Source organism: Botrytis cinerea, chromosome 6 (genome assembly GCF_000143535.2).
Source record: "Botrytis cinerea B05.10 chromosome 6, complete sequence".
In the NCBI taxonomy this organism is placed as follows: domain Eukaryota; kingdom Fungi; phylum Ascomycota; class Leotiomycetes; order Helotiales; family Sclerotiniaceae; genus Botrytis; species Botrytis cinerea.
This window is the reverse complement of record NC_037315.1, coordinates 873,798-887,479: the sequence shown is the minus strand read 5'-3', so window position 1 is coordinate 887,479 and position 13,682 is coordinate 873,798. Positions and strand designations below refer to the sequence as shown.

Here is a 13,682-nt window from a genome sequence, read left to right as displayed (position 1 = left end):
CAAGCGAGAACATGAAATGCTAGATATGAGTATCTCCTCGGCAGACACTGGTTTTGGTCGCTTTCTATGACGTTGCTGCTGTGTTCTATGGGTAGACCGATCTTCGGGATTGTGGATCGAAATTTTTGTGCCAAGTAATTTCTCTCTTACAATGCAGTTTTAAAGTAATTCTCTGGTCAATTCGCGGAGATGGCAGCATTCGAACACTCCAGTCATCGTGCCAACTTTCCTCCCTACATACCTTTCGTCTCGTACTTTTTCAATAGTACGATCATACGCAGTTTCAGACAACTATCGCATGTCATATCATTACCGACCGATCGGGTCAAGGCCACAGCTTGTTATTCAACAAGAAAGTGGGTATACATATTGCACGCACAAATATCTCGATACCATTCTATGCTCAGATCCGGCCTTATATTAGACATCACCGAACCTTCCGCCCTATCATAGTAATGTACAAATATGACCCGTGAAAAACATCTACAGAGCAAAGATCGGTATCATTTCAAACCTCGATAATCAATCTATCTTCATTCCTCAATTTCCTCCACTTATTTGAAGCCTCGACGAGTTCATGGCAGCCCTTCAACAAGAAACCCCACTTCCTGGCAAACCCCTCTGTAATTTCCCATCCACTTGCATGCCACGGATCGTTCCAAACCAGCATTCCCTTCTCATCCAAATCATTACAATCTTCACAAAGACCTCCACACAGATCCCTACACAAATCATGTTCATCGATTTCATGGAAAGTAAGCATGGCATTGTTTCGCATTTTTGGACATGGAAGTATATCTATCCAATACGGGTGGGAAGTACTGAGTTGTAATGGAGTCGGAGAGAGAGAGGGTGGAATGGTGGACGGGCTAGGAAACATGGGGGCGTTGAGCATGTTGTGGCACTCATTGGGAGTGGTATGAAGCAGGTTTAGAATGGATAGGTTTGTCATGCAGGCGCGGAGTACGTTGAATTGAATGAGGGTGAGAAGGTGATCCAGAGAAAATGGAAACATTACTTCTGGTACACCCGAAGCTATTATTGTGGTTGTGAGCTTCTTCTCTAGGGGTTTTGCTGTAGATACAGAGTTTTGAGCTGAAGGACTGGGCTGGGGCTGTGGCTTCCATATAATGAATTGGTCTTTGAGGGTGGACTTTGCCTCAAGTGCCTTCCGTTTTCCTGCGGCAAAGTCAGCTAAGTGACTGAAAAATTTACATATTCAAGGGATTCTGAGAATATCTTAGAAAGTTAGGGTTAAAAAAAGGTTAGTCCGAGAACGGCCAAGGTATCTGCGGTGGTGAACGCCGACTACACCTCTTTCATGATACAATTGGAATGTTACTGCAATTAAAAGATGAACAGGGAGTAATGATGGGAGTCTCTTGATATTTTACACATGTAAAGCACAAAAGTTAGCTGACAAGTTACGTACTGAAAGCTCTAATGTTTAAACGGTTTTGTCGCTTTCTCCTTTCCTTTGCAATTGTTGTGCCCGTCCAATCATCCTCGTCCTTCTTGGCCTTTGTGTTGAAATCAGCATTTTTTGAATTTAGGCGGCGATAAAAAGAAAGAGATGGTATCTACCTCGCCCAGTTGAACCATTGGCTCTATTCTAAATGAAAGGTTCTGTGTAGTATTCATTACTTCTGTTTGATGCAGTTTCCAAACAAATGAAGCATGCTATGCAGAAGATAGGCGGTTGGGATAACAGAAGTGATTTTCTGCAATCTGCTTACAGCTTTTGAGTCAAAAGAGTGAACTTTAATATAAATAATTCCACCATCTATGAAGGAGAGTTAATGACGTCTCGGATGAAGGAGGAATCATTATCCCGAGGGGGCTGGTGGGTAGATAACAAACTCTTGATTGGTTGATGCATCTTGCTTACACAAATTCACCTCAATACAGTTTAGCCTCGCACGGCTTCATCCACACGAGCTACCAAGCGAGCCATTACACCTCAAGGATCCCATTCTTACACAACGCTGCGAAACGATATGTCCATCACGATTCTGATATAATAGCTTTTCACCTGATCAATGTGATCCAGTGGCATTCGTGTGTAAGCCAGAGTTCGCCACCTAGTTATGGTCTCCTAGTATCCTTTAGGAAAGTAGCCTGTAAGCCGATGGCAGTAGCGACGCCATGCTCAAGGCTCCCTAATTTGGATTCAATTGTATAAGTTCCAATCAATTTCTCAAGTACAGAGTTGCTCATATCTCATTTGTTTCAATCGCAGCCATCTACCTTTACAATCGTCTTCGAGTCTTCCGTGCAAGTTGCACCAAGAACCCATTTTAGCTAATTCTAAGTTCTTGTTCCCTTTATTTTGACTTCCATTGCTACTACTTTAGCCTTCACCTGCTTCATTTTTTGAATCCAGTTGCCAGTATGGGCGGGATTAAGGATATTAATTTTAGGCCGGAGAGGGATATTCCTACTCTAACGGACAAGGTTATCTTGGTCACTGGAGGTGAGGACCTTAAATGCTACTCTGGTCGTGATTTTCACGGTAGCTAATGGCATTCAAAGGCACAGCAGGACTAGGAAGCAATACAGTCAGAGTTCTTGCAAAACACCACCCGTCACACATTTACTTCACGGGACGTAATGGCAATGCAGCGTCAGCTCTTATAGAATCTATCAAGAAGGATATCCCATCAGCGGGCCTGACTTTTCTTCCTATTGATTTGTCTTCACTCTCATCAATCGCTGCCGGTATCAAAATGTTCAAGCATGATCGTCTCGATATTTTCATGGGAAATGCAGGTATCATGGCCGTGCCAGCTGCTCTCAGCAAAGACGGATACGAAATCCAGTTCGCAACAAATCATCTCGGCAACGCTGCCGTTCTCCATCATTTACTACCAATCATGCTCAAAACTGCTGAGCTTCCTAGCTCCGACGTACGAATTGTACTGAATACCTCCTTGGGGTGGAAATTTCGTCCGAGTCAAGGCATTGTCTTCGATAAATTAAAAACAACCCAGGAGGATCTACCCTTTGGGACGTGGAGCCGCTATGGACAAAGCAAGGTAGCCAACATACTGTATGTAGCAGAGCTTGCTCGTCGTTATCCGCAGATAACGTCTGTAGCGGTTCATCCAGGAGTCATCAATACGGGGCTAGTCTCGAATCTATCTTTTTGGCATAAATGGTTTGTCTATGTTACTACTGTAAGCCAAACTATATCAGTTGAGCAAGGCATTATGAATCAAACATGGGCTGCCGCGGGAGCAAAAAAGGATGAGCTGGCTAATGGCGCATTTTACATGCCGGTGGGTGTTGAGAGCAATTCAACGTTGGACACAACGGCAAAAGATTTAAAATTGGCAAAGGAATTATGGGAATGGACCGAGAAAGCTTTGGTGGATTGATTGGGAATTTATTTGGAATAAGCCTTCATTTTAGATGCCAATTTGAACTTTGATTTAACTTATGATGGGGCGCGTGTACCAATTATTCGGTTCCTAAAGTCGAGAGGTCTTTATTCATCTATTCGCTGGGGTAATATACAGTATAGGTATCTTCTATATACCCATCTATTTCGTCAGGCCATCCCCCACTTGATATTCCAATATCCATCCATTCGTCCAGAAACGTAATTCCCCCATTCAAACCATGCACTCAAACACCCATGGAAATTTTTATTTTGTACGCCCCTCATGTCCGTATATCTGTACATCGCATTACATTCGCCGTGGAACTGTGCTAAAGATTTCGTGTCCCATTGTATCTTCGTGGCATCCATCTCGTCACTCATTGACACATTTCGACGCTCAACTAATTCCTGAAGTCCTCCAAATCATCTTCAGCCAACCACTTTACTTCTTGTGTCTATCAGCCTGTGCCTTTTCATAGTTGGAAATGAGTTCTTTCCTAAATGATGTATTAGCATAAAGCATATTAAAATAACGGCGAAAATGCAAGAGAATACTTACTGTAGCTGTCCTGGCGCAGGAGCATAATGGCTAAATTCCATACCAAACTCTCCCTTTCCTTGCGTGGCTGCTCTCAATTGCGAACTAAATCCGAACATAGCATTCAAACTACAATCCGCAATAAGAGTGAAATCTTCTGGTCCAATCTCTGTGTCACTAATGATAGCGTTTCTCTTATTCAACAACCCAACGATGTTACCCTGGAACTCATTGGGAGCTGTAATGGTAGTCTTCATGAGAGGTTCGAGAACTTGTGGCTTGCCTTCTTTGAAAGCTTTTCGGAAAGCTTGTTGAGTGGCATTCTTGAAAGCCATTTCAGAAGAATCTGTCATGTGGGTTGCACCATCATTAACAACCATATGGGTGCCAAGAACGGGGTGACCGAGAAGAGGACCCTTTTCACATGAGGCGAGGAATCCCTTTTCGCAAGCGAACAAGAATTTATCAGAAATGGAACCTCCAGTGACTTCTTCCTTGAAAGTTGACGGAGCATAACCATTTGGACCAGGCTCGATAGGCTCCAAGAAACCAACGACACGAGCGTAATCACCAGCACCTCCAGTTTGTTTCTTGAGGGTGTGATCAAAGACCACATGCTCAGTGATAGTTTCTCTGTAAGCGACCTGAGGTTTACCGGTTTCAACTTCGACCTTGTACTCTCTTCGCATTCTCTCCACGTAAATATCAAGATGCAACTCTCCCATACCAGAGATAATGGTTTCCTGACTTTCGGCATCAACATGTACACGGAATGTTGGATCCTCACGTTGGAATCTGTTCATAGCCTTACTGAAGTTGGATCCATCTTTGGTTGTCTTTGGTTTGATGGACAAAGAAATGACAGGATCTGGTACAAACATAGAAGACATAGAGTAAGGTAAGCCACCATCGGTAAATGTATCTCCAGAAGCACAATCAACTCCGAACACAGCACAGATTTCTCCGGCTCCGATTTCAGGAACTTCCTCCATCTCATTGGAATGCATTCTCACAATTCTGGGGATCTTGACTCTCTTATCGGTTCTAGCGTTGAACACGTTCATGCCCTTTTTCAAAGATCCTTGATAAACTCGAATATAGGTCAATTGGCCATAATTACTTTCTTCGAGCTTGAAGGCCAAGCCGACGAATGGTAGCTCATTATAAGATACAAGCTTCACAGGGGCTTCAGCTCTTCGCTTGTCAAGCGCCAAGTTCTCAACTTCAGCAGGATTTGGTAGGTAATCGCAGACTGCATCAAGCATGGGCTGCACTGACTTATCAGCCAAAGCACTTCCCATCAAGACAGGAGTAAACTTCAAATTGATGGTTGCCCGTCTGATAGCAGCCTTCATTTGCTCGATAGATGGAGTTTTCTCATCCAAGAAAATCTCAGCAATTTCGTCATCGACATCGGCCAATGTTTCGATCAACAGAGCTCTCTTCTCTTCGCACAATTTCTTAAGTTCCTCTGGGATTTCATCAGTCTCTCTAATGATTTCTCCTTTGGGTCCGTCGTTGTAGATAGCCTTCATTCTAATCAAATCAACGACACCGTTGAAGCTGTCTTCTGAACCAATTGGAACTTGGAGTGCTGCCGCTGGGATTCGCAATTTTTGGTTGATCTGCTCGACGGCTTTGAAAGGGTTGGCACCCATTCTGTCCATCTTATTAATAAAACTGATACGAGGAACATTATATCTTCGCATTTGTCTGTCCACAGTAATCGTTTGACTTTGAACTCCACTGACAGCGCAAAGAATCATGACAGCTCCGTCCAGTACTCGCAAAGCTCTCTCGACCTCAATTGTGAAATCAATATGTCCAGGAGTGTCGATCAAATTAATGTGGTATTTCTCCTCCTTCCCATTCTCAACCTTCAACCAGTCGCAGAATGTAGCAGCAGACTGGATTGTAATACCTTTCTCCCTCTCCAATTCCATAGAATCCATCTTTGCGCCGACTGCATCCTTTCCTCGGACTTCGTGAATAGCATTGATTCTTCCAGTGTAAAAGAGAACTCGTTCTGTAGCGGTCGTTTTGCCACTGTCGATGTGTGCTGCGATACCAATGTTTCTGACTCTCCTCAATCGATCCCTCTCTGCTGCGTTCAGATTGTCGACAATTGCTTCTTGGGTCAGAGCTGATGGATCTGCGGCAGCCTTTTCTAACACTGCTTGGGCAACACCAGCTCTAATAATGGGCGATTGTGAGAAATGTCTCTTTCCTCCCAATCTGGCACCGAGGATCGCATTTCTTGCTCCGAGCCCTTGAACAGGTGAATTCAAGCACAAAAATCTTGCTCTGGGGACACTCCCACGTAGCGCTCCAGCGCAAGCTTCCGTTGAAGCCACAGCGCGGGCTACTCTATGCATACTCATGGTTGCTACTGGATTGTGGTATCATTCATCCATTCGATAACATGCTTAACTTTTTTTTATCGATTGAATATATCGGAGTAAGTTTAGCCGAGCCCGTTCACAATCAATTGTCGATGAACTTGCTTCTTGAAAGACTTGGTGGAATTTTAGACATTCTAGAATTTAACATTGCCTAATGAATAAAAAAGAAGTACTCCTTGAAGGACGATCTAACATCATGGGTATCTTCGAATTATTTTACAAAGGCACCTTTTGAGAAAGTGATATTCTGAATCGCTTACATAATAGGTAACTACATTGAAAGCATGACAGCGCGTCAAACAATTATGTCTATCGCGTTTCTTACACTCGCCACGAGTCGAGCATGGACATCGAGACATGGCATCGGAAACAACTCCAGAAAGGGACGAGAATGAGCACAAGTCTCTCAAATATTCTCTACTAGGCCCGTCTCTTACAAAATCTGGACAAGATTCTGTAGACCAGTCAAAGGTATGCGACGACCAAAATATGTTTGCAGTCTCTCTGACTTTATTGCCAGGTTTCCGAGATCATTTACAATGCTTCGAAGGGGTCCAAATACTTCAATCACGAGGAGGAAAGAGACAAGACCTTGACCGTGAAGATTGAACGAATCTTGGGAAAGAAGGCTGAATTGGAGAAGCTTGATTTAGCTCACGACCGTCGACGAGCAGACACTGCGATTGCAGAGCTCGAACTCACGAGGGATCTGACCCAAACAATTGTTCATATTGATTGCGACGCTTTTTACGCTGCAGTAGAGGAGCTTGATCGTCCGGAATTGAAAAACGTTCCATTTTCTGTTGGGAAAGGAGTTGTCACAACATGCAATTACCACGCGCGGCGGTTTGGGGTCAGAAGTGCGATGGCGGGGTTCATAGCGAAGAAGTTGTGTCCACAACTAATCCAGGTTCCTCTGAATTTCGATAAATATACTGCGAAGGCACAAGAAGTCAGGGAAATTTTGGTAGACTATGATCCAAGGTTCGAGAGTGCTAGTATTGATGAGGCATATCTCAACATCACGGAGTACTGTCAAAAGAATGATATTGACCCGGAGGCTGCTGTTGAACAGCTAAGAAGAGAGGTTCATGAGAAGACGAAGGTAACCATATCTGCTGGGATTGCAGCCAATGCTAAGATAGTGAGTACACCCGGCAAGTTCAGAAGTCAGTGGTATGAAGGGCGAGGCGAGACGCTATTATTATTCAACCGTTACTGTAGAACTCGAGAATGGTTTAAGATTTCAATATATTGACTATATATGGTTAGGCTAAAATATGCTCAAATTACAATAAACCCAATGGCCAATATCGTGTTGCAAATAATCGAGTTGAGATTATGAAATTTATGCGAGACCTTCCAACTCGTAAAGTTAACGGAATCGGACGAGTATTCGAAAGGGAACTAGGTGCCATAGGCGTCAAGACATGCGGAGATATTTACAATGTGCGACACTATCTACCCAAATTATTTGGAGAAAAGGCATTCATTTTCCTGATGCAATGCTATCTTGGACTCGGGAGAACGGACGTCAAGCCAGCCGAGGAGTATACCCGCAAGAGTGTTGGCACAGAAGGTACATTTAATGACATAAATGATGCTACAGAACTTCGAAGCAAACTTCGGCATACAGCTGAGGAGTTGGAAAAAGACCTGCAACGAACACAGTTCAAGGGGCGGACTCTAGTTCTTAAAGTAAAACTAAAGACGTATGAGGTGCTTACCAGACAAGCGGCTCCACCAAAAGCTGTGTTCTCAGCTGACGATCTTTACAAATATTCTCTTCCTATGCTTGAAAAGCTGGAGGCGGAGATGCCGGGGTTGACATTACGACTAATGGGACTCCGCTGTACAAATTTAATCAGCATGAAAAAGCCCGACGCAATGGCCTTTTTTGGATTTAGAAAACAAGACTCGCGGGAGAACGATGTTGGCGAAAATGAACGCACATCTTCTTCTACGATAAAACGAAAAGCATCGGATCTTCAAGACAATGACTCCGAGGAGCGATGGGAAGTGTGGCCCGAAGAACTCCTCTTCGAAGATGCCGAGCGTCAGGAACGAGAAGATGAATTTAAGGAAATGGAAAGTCTAAGTCAACTCGAGGAGAATGATCCACGACGACATCACGGAAAAGAAATTGTGCCGAATCCCAAGCCCAAAGACGGCGCTGTGGTAAAAGAGGAATGGTGGGACTGTCCCGTCTGTCAGCGGCCACAAGCAACAAACGAAAAGGAATTCAATGAGCATATTGATCTTTGTCTTTCGAGACAGACAATTAGAGATGCAGTGCAAGAGACATCCGGGGTACCTGAGACATCATCTGCATCCGGAAGTGGCCACAAATCTCAAATTGGTAGTTCAAGGAAAACCAAGGCAGGGGAGAGATCAAAAGATAAAGGAAATACTCCTAGTGATCCTAAACAGCGAAAATTGTGCTTCTAAAACGGGGTGTCACAGCGAAGCAATGATGCATTATGATGGGATTTGGCATTCGGGGGAGTTCATTTCACGCGCTGTTACGATGGACAGAGCATATTCTTTTTTGCATAAATTTCAGATACCCAAAAATACGTCGATGTACATTACCAGCTCACTAATAGTAGTTATGCCGCTGTAATTGGAACCAACAGAAAGTGTATTGACTGAAGTGAAACGTTTAACATAAAGTATGTGTGATAGACCTACCTATGTACACACCCATCCAATATACCTCCTAGTAGCACAATGCACCTAGAACTAAATTCACCAACCAATGACATCATAATATATTCCCCCTTCTCGCTAGCTGATAAGAATATAAGAGTCAAGTCTGTAGTACAATATGGGCTACCGAAGGTGATGACTTGGGTGGGTAGGTAGGTATATTAAGCACGAGCAACTAGGCCCCGATCAAGTGCTTTGTGGGATATATGGAAGCGCGTGTTATATTTTTGGAATTAAACCACAAGACAGACTCACCTACTAGGACAGAGAAAGACCCTTAAACGAACAGGCCGGAGACACACGCTCAAAGAGACACAATGAGGCAATCACATGCGAGAATTGTGGTATATTTCATTGCTTGCTAGAAAATCGCAAATACTAGTCCCGCATTTCAACCCATCCTATTCGCACTCCGATGCCTATTCCCGTTTTCATATTCATCGTTTGTATTCCTCTGTTCTGGCTGTCGCAATCATATCGCATGCATACATGCTAAAGACAACTCAACTCCCTCGCACGTATAAATCAAAAACTCCCTTCAGCCCAATCACAATAATCTCGTCGTAAATCTAAGCCCCTCCTTCTCTCTTGGCGTATTCCTCTTCAATAGCTTCCTCGTATCTCTTCTCGGCACTCGCATTGCCGCCTTCAATCGGACTCGTGGGATCCTCTTTCAAAACACCCTTATTCATTAACTCTTCCGGTTGCGGACGATGACTTAATTTTTCATTCAAACTGTCCGCACGCATGTGTTTTTCCAATTCTTTTTGTTGCGCTTGAATGCCTGGGGCGGCGGTTGTGGAGGAGAGGATATTGCCTAATTTGCGGTGTCAGTTTGCATTTCGATCGAGATTAGATATTAGATGTAAAGAAGGTTGTGAGGGAGGAAAATGCATACGTTCAACTAAATCCTCTTTAGTAGGACGATGCTCCAAATTTTTCTTCAAGCTATCCGAAATTCTTTGTTGTTCGAGTGCATGTTGAGCACTTTGAATACCACTATAGTGTTTACCCCGCAATTAGCGCGTTGGCGAGCAAGCTGCTAGAACACGATAGCAGAATGGGGGAGTATGGGGATGGGAGATCGTAGGAAAAGAAAGACAGGAAAACATACGGTGCAGCATCTGTATCTAACAAAATGTGTCTCTCCTTCAATTCGTGAGCCGTAGGCCTATCGGCATACAACTTCTCCAAACTCTTTTGACGTTCGTGCTGTGCTGGTCGCACAACGGAACTTGTATCGACGAGGGCTTCTTGGGTTTGCTCCGACATTTCTGCGAATATGGTGAATGGGTTTGCGAGCTTGTGGGTTTGTGGCAAGAGAGTATGAAGGATTCGAATCTATCGTTCGTCTGGGTGTGTAGACGTTTGGTGAAGAGATTGTTTCGAGGGAGGGAGGATACTCAAGTGAAGCTCGGCTGTCAAGCTGGTTGCTACAGCAGAACAAAAGAAGAAAGGAAAGAAACAGAAAGCGTGAGGACTAGTTAAATAGTTGGGCTAATCGTCTCGAGTAGAGAGCCTTGTTTGAGCCTTGTTTGTTATTATTTGCAGCTTGGAAGACCAGGGAGGTACCTGCCCCCAGCAACCAATGACGAAATTCAGTGTAGGTGCGGGGCTCGACCGCTAATGGAGAAAGTGTGGCACTACTCAGTTGGTCCCTGATTATCATCTGCCCCTCCACTGCCCTTCACTGCCCTCCACTGCCCTCCACTGCCCTCCACTGCCCTCTTGGAGAAGATCTTGGAGAAGATCTTGTCAACTTTCTCTCTCACACTCTCACACTCTCTCTCTCTCTCACTCTCTCATATTGATTAAACTGTGATATTCAAGGACTATCTTGTTTATTATACATGTCTCAGTCAAAGACCCCTAATATAACTTATTTATGTACTACTTACTTCAAGCGCTTACAACCCGAAATATAGCCAACTTTATGCCTTGATTAATTAGAGACGACTTGAAACGACGATGCTTTATCGCCCCAAAAGTCAAGACGAACAGTCTTAACGTCGGTTTCCAAGGTTCGATCAAGCTCATCGACATAGTCGTACGCAGCAGACCCTTCAATTGCTAGCCTCTCATAGCAATTCGCGTCACCCAACCGCCATTCTGGCAGCGTTTCTGAGCCATCTTTGTACTCGAAAATGTACTCGTACGCTGTCACTTTTCCTTGCTCATCCACTTTCTTCTGGCGTTTGTACTTGTTACCCTCTAGCCCAATAGGTCTGTATCTCAATTTCTCCCAGTCCTTGTGACGTTTATGATCTTTCTGATTTCTTGCCTCTTCTGCTTTCTTGTCCAGCTGTTCCACTCTGAATCCCGTAGTTGGGTGAATGGATTCACGTGTGTCGCCCAATTTGTTGCCTTTCTTATCAAGAGCATAACGACCTGGTGTGCGTGGTTTCGAGCCGTTGGCTTTGTACATGGTGGTGAAACTATCATTCAGATCTCCAACGCCCCACGCATGTCGTCGGGCCTCAGAGTGAATGTTCTTTTCGTCGGTCAGAGGGTGGGCAACTTTGGAAGCTGCCCATTTGCCTTTTCGCCAAATCCATGGACCCCAGCCTTCTTTCTCACGCTCCTCTTCTCTATCTAGGTAAGCTTGTCGCTCGTTGTTCAGTCGCGCGAATTTCCCCTGGCGATCATAACCGTCTTCCTTTATGGTTTCCCTATCAATCGACACATAATTTTCAATTTGGTCTAGCATCCATGCTAACGTAATGTTGGACATTTCTTCCATATTGTCCTTGTTCAATAGCGTATCACTTGATCCTCCACCAATGTGTATGTGGTAGCCAGGAAACCAAACTTGTTCCAATATCTTCTCAGCCTTCTCATCAGCTAGTGATTTCTTCATCTTATTGTTTTCTTCCATCTTAACGACCATTTCAGTAGCGTCGTCTCGATCTTTGGCCAGATCGCGCAGTTTTTCGAGGTTAGGTTCAGAACTGGAAATCATATCATTCCATTCTACATTTGCCTTGTCAGATATAGTCCGTTGTGCCTCTATTTCAGTGTCTGTAAAATTCTTTGGCGTTTTGATGTAGTAAAGTGTAGGTGTGAATGCTTCGCGGTGTTCATCAAGGGCTAGCGCTTGAAATGCATGCTTGATGTCTGACATGTGAATTAGCTTCTTAATCAATGCAGCTCTATCAAGTAGCAGGACTTACTCGCTGAAAGTTCAACATTGTGCCATTCAGGCTTGTCACCAATCGTCGTCCATTTGGGCAATTCCATCCCAAATACTTCTGGCAACCCTAAAGCTCCGACAGTATCAAAGACTCCTACCACCTCTACTTCCATTGATTCTTCGGGGGCCCATTCACCATGAGCCTTTATATCAAAAACTAACCCCTCATGAGGCCGATCCTCCAGATCCGGCTGCGGATCAGCAACTCTCCCTTCTCGCCAACTATAGTACAGAGAACTGCCATAAAACCTTTTCCTGGCTCCATCGTCTCCGCATGTTTTCTGCTTATACAACTTCCACAATTCGGGAAATTGTTGAAGCTGCCTCTTCGAACAAATCCCAATATCCGAAATCAACCCCGCAATCGTCCTCGCCGTATACGCACCCCGAGAGAATCCAAAACACATAATCTTATCTCCCGGATTCCAGTTCAGTACACAGAAATTGTACGCCTCAATAACATTTCCTTCCAATCCCTCACCAATAGCTCCCTCAAGCCCAGGTCCTAGACCCGTAGATGTAGTTCCGACTCCAGAATCATACCAAACGACCTGTTGCCAATTTTCTCCATCTTGTGGATCTCGGGCGACGCTGTTGATGGCGCGACAGAGACGTGTCACGTTAGATGGACAATTCTCTTTGCCAGAAACGGCGGATTGCCAGGTTCCATCGCAGCAAATTATGATGCGCTTTCGGGCAGGCTTGATTTTGCTGTCTGGAATAATACTTTCACTGATAAACGCCATGTTTAAATAGCTTCTCGATACAGAACCACCGTCAACATTGCATATAATGGGAGTCTCCTATTTATCTTCATTCTCATTCTCCTTCCTCGTATCCCATTCCCACACACTACATTAATCACAAAGCCACCTCATTTACAACTCAGCCAGCTCCACGCCGCCACCAAATCACCCATTGCGCCCAAAAAAATCCAATAATTCCCTCCCCCTCCCCCTCTCTCCCCAAAATCTATAGAGTTCTAGCCCCATCCGTATCCCCGAACCTAAATACTCGCACGCGCGCACCCTACCATTCAGCTGCGATTCTTTCAGCTGGACCCACTCTCCATTCTGCATCCCGCGCTCTAGCCCTTTTCACAACGTCTCCGTTCTGGATGTAGACCCTAGAATTCCATATTTGTAGATACCTATGCTAGAGCGTCGCCGGTGTCGCCGGAGGAGGATGAAGAAATACTCTCATAGCGATTTTAGGTCGTGCGGGGAAGCTGAAATAAGCATGTGGTAGTTAGGTAGGGTTCCCGATTTTATGGTTCGTTCGGTTCGGTTCTAGACTATCTATCTGTCCATCTATCTATCTGTCTGTCTGTCTGTCTGTCTGTCTGTCTGTCTGTCTGTAGTTATTCTCGAGTGTGGAAATTAAATAGAATGCGAAATGGAGAATGAGATGATCGTACTATATTCTATTACTCTATGTATGAGTACTGACTGACTGACTGAC

The 13,682-nt window shown here is 44.4% G+C and overlaps 6 protein-coding genes across 6 annotated transcripts; 2 read left to right on the top strand and 4 right to left on the bottom strand.

The window, feature by feature from the left end:
- Positions 1-152: 152 nt before the first annotated feature.
- BCIN_06g02580 (hypothetical protein) lies at positions 153-1,778 on the bottom strand. Its single transcript, XM_024693400.1, has 3 exons — positions 1,585-1,778; positions 1,433-1,520; positions 153-1,179 (listed from the first exon to the last, which is right to left on the bottom strand). Exons 1-3 carry the CDS (start codon positions 1,639-1,641, stop codon positions 509-511), a joined length of 816 nt encoding a protein of 271 aa, XP_024549186.1. The 5' UTR covers positions 1,642-1,778; the 3' UTR covers positions 153-508.
- A 211-nt stretch (positions 1,779-1,989) lies between these two features.
- BCIN_06g02570 (hypothetical protein) lies at positions 1,990-3,405 on the top strand. The gene is made up of 2 exons (XM_024693399.1): positions 1,990-2,473; positions 2,533-3,405. The coding sequence occupies exons 1-2, from the start codon at positions 2,392-2,394 to the stop codon at positions 3,375-3,377; spliced, it is 927 nt and encodes a 308-aa protein (XP_024549185.1). The 5' UTR covers positions 1,990-2,391; the 3' UTR covers positions 3,378-3,405.
- Positions 3,406-3,451: 46 nt separating this feature from the next.
- Bcmef1 lies at positions 3,452-6,406 on the bottom strand. Its single transcript, XM_001560410.2, has 2 exons — positions 3,942-6,406; positions 3,452-3,879 (listed from the first exon to the last, which is right to left on the bottom strand). The coding sequence occupies exons 1-2, from the start codon at positions 6,299-6,301 to the stop codon at positions 3,825-3,827; spliced, it is 2,415 nt and encodes an 804-aa protein (XP_001560460.1). The 5' UTR covers positions 6,302-6,406; the 3' UTR covers positions 3,452-3,824.
- Positions 6,407-6,459: 53 nt separating this feature from the next.
- Positions 6,460-8,954, top strand: BCIN_06g02550 (hypothetical protein). Its single transcript, XM_024693398.1, has 3 exons — positions 6,460-6,793; positions 6,843-7,466; positions 7,595-8,954. The coding sequence occupies exons 1-3, from the start codon at positions 6,680-6,682 to the stop codon at positions 8,768-8,770; spliced, it is 1,914 nt and encodes a 637-aa protein (XP_024549184.1). The 5' UTR covers positions 6,460-6,679; the 3' UTR covers positions 8,771-8,954.
- Positions 8,955-9,371: 417 nt separating this feature from the next.
- On the bottom strand, positions 9,372-10,717 carry BCIN_06g02540 (hypothetical protein). The gene is made up of 3 exons (XM_001560408.2): positions 10,146-10,717; positions 9,930-10,030; positions 9,372-9,848 (listed from the first exon to the last, which is right to left on the bottom strand). Exons 1-3 carry the CDS (start codon positions 10,301-10,303, stop codon positions 9,601-9,603), a joined length of 507 nt encoding a protein of 168 aa, XP_001560458.1. The 5' UTR covers positions 10,304-10,717; the 3' UTR covers positions 9,372-9,600.
- Positions 10,718-10,839: 122 nt separating this feature from the next.
- On the bottom strand, positions 10,840-13,438 carry BCIN_06g02530 (hypothetical protein). The gene is made up of 2 exons (XM_001560407.2): positions 12,202-13,438; positions 10,840-12,145 (listed from the first exon to the last, which is right to left on the bottom strand). The coding sequence occupies exons 1-2, from the start codon at positions 12,965-12,967 to the stop codon at positions 10,974-10,976; spliced, it is 1,938 nt and encodes a 645-aa protein (XP_001560457.2). The 5' UTR covers positions 12,968-13,438; the 3' UTR covers positions 10,840-10,973.
- Between the last annotated feature and the right edge of the window lie 244 nt (positions 13,439-13,682).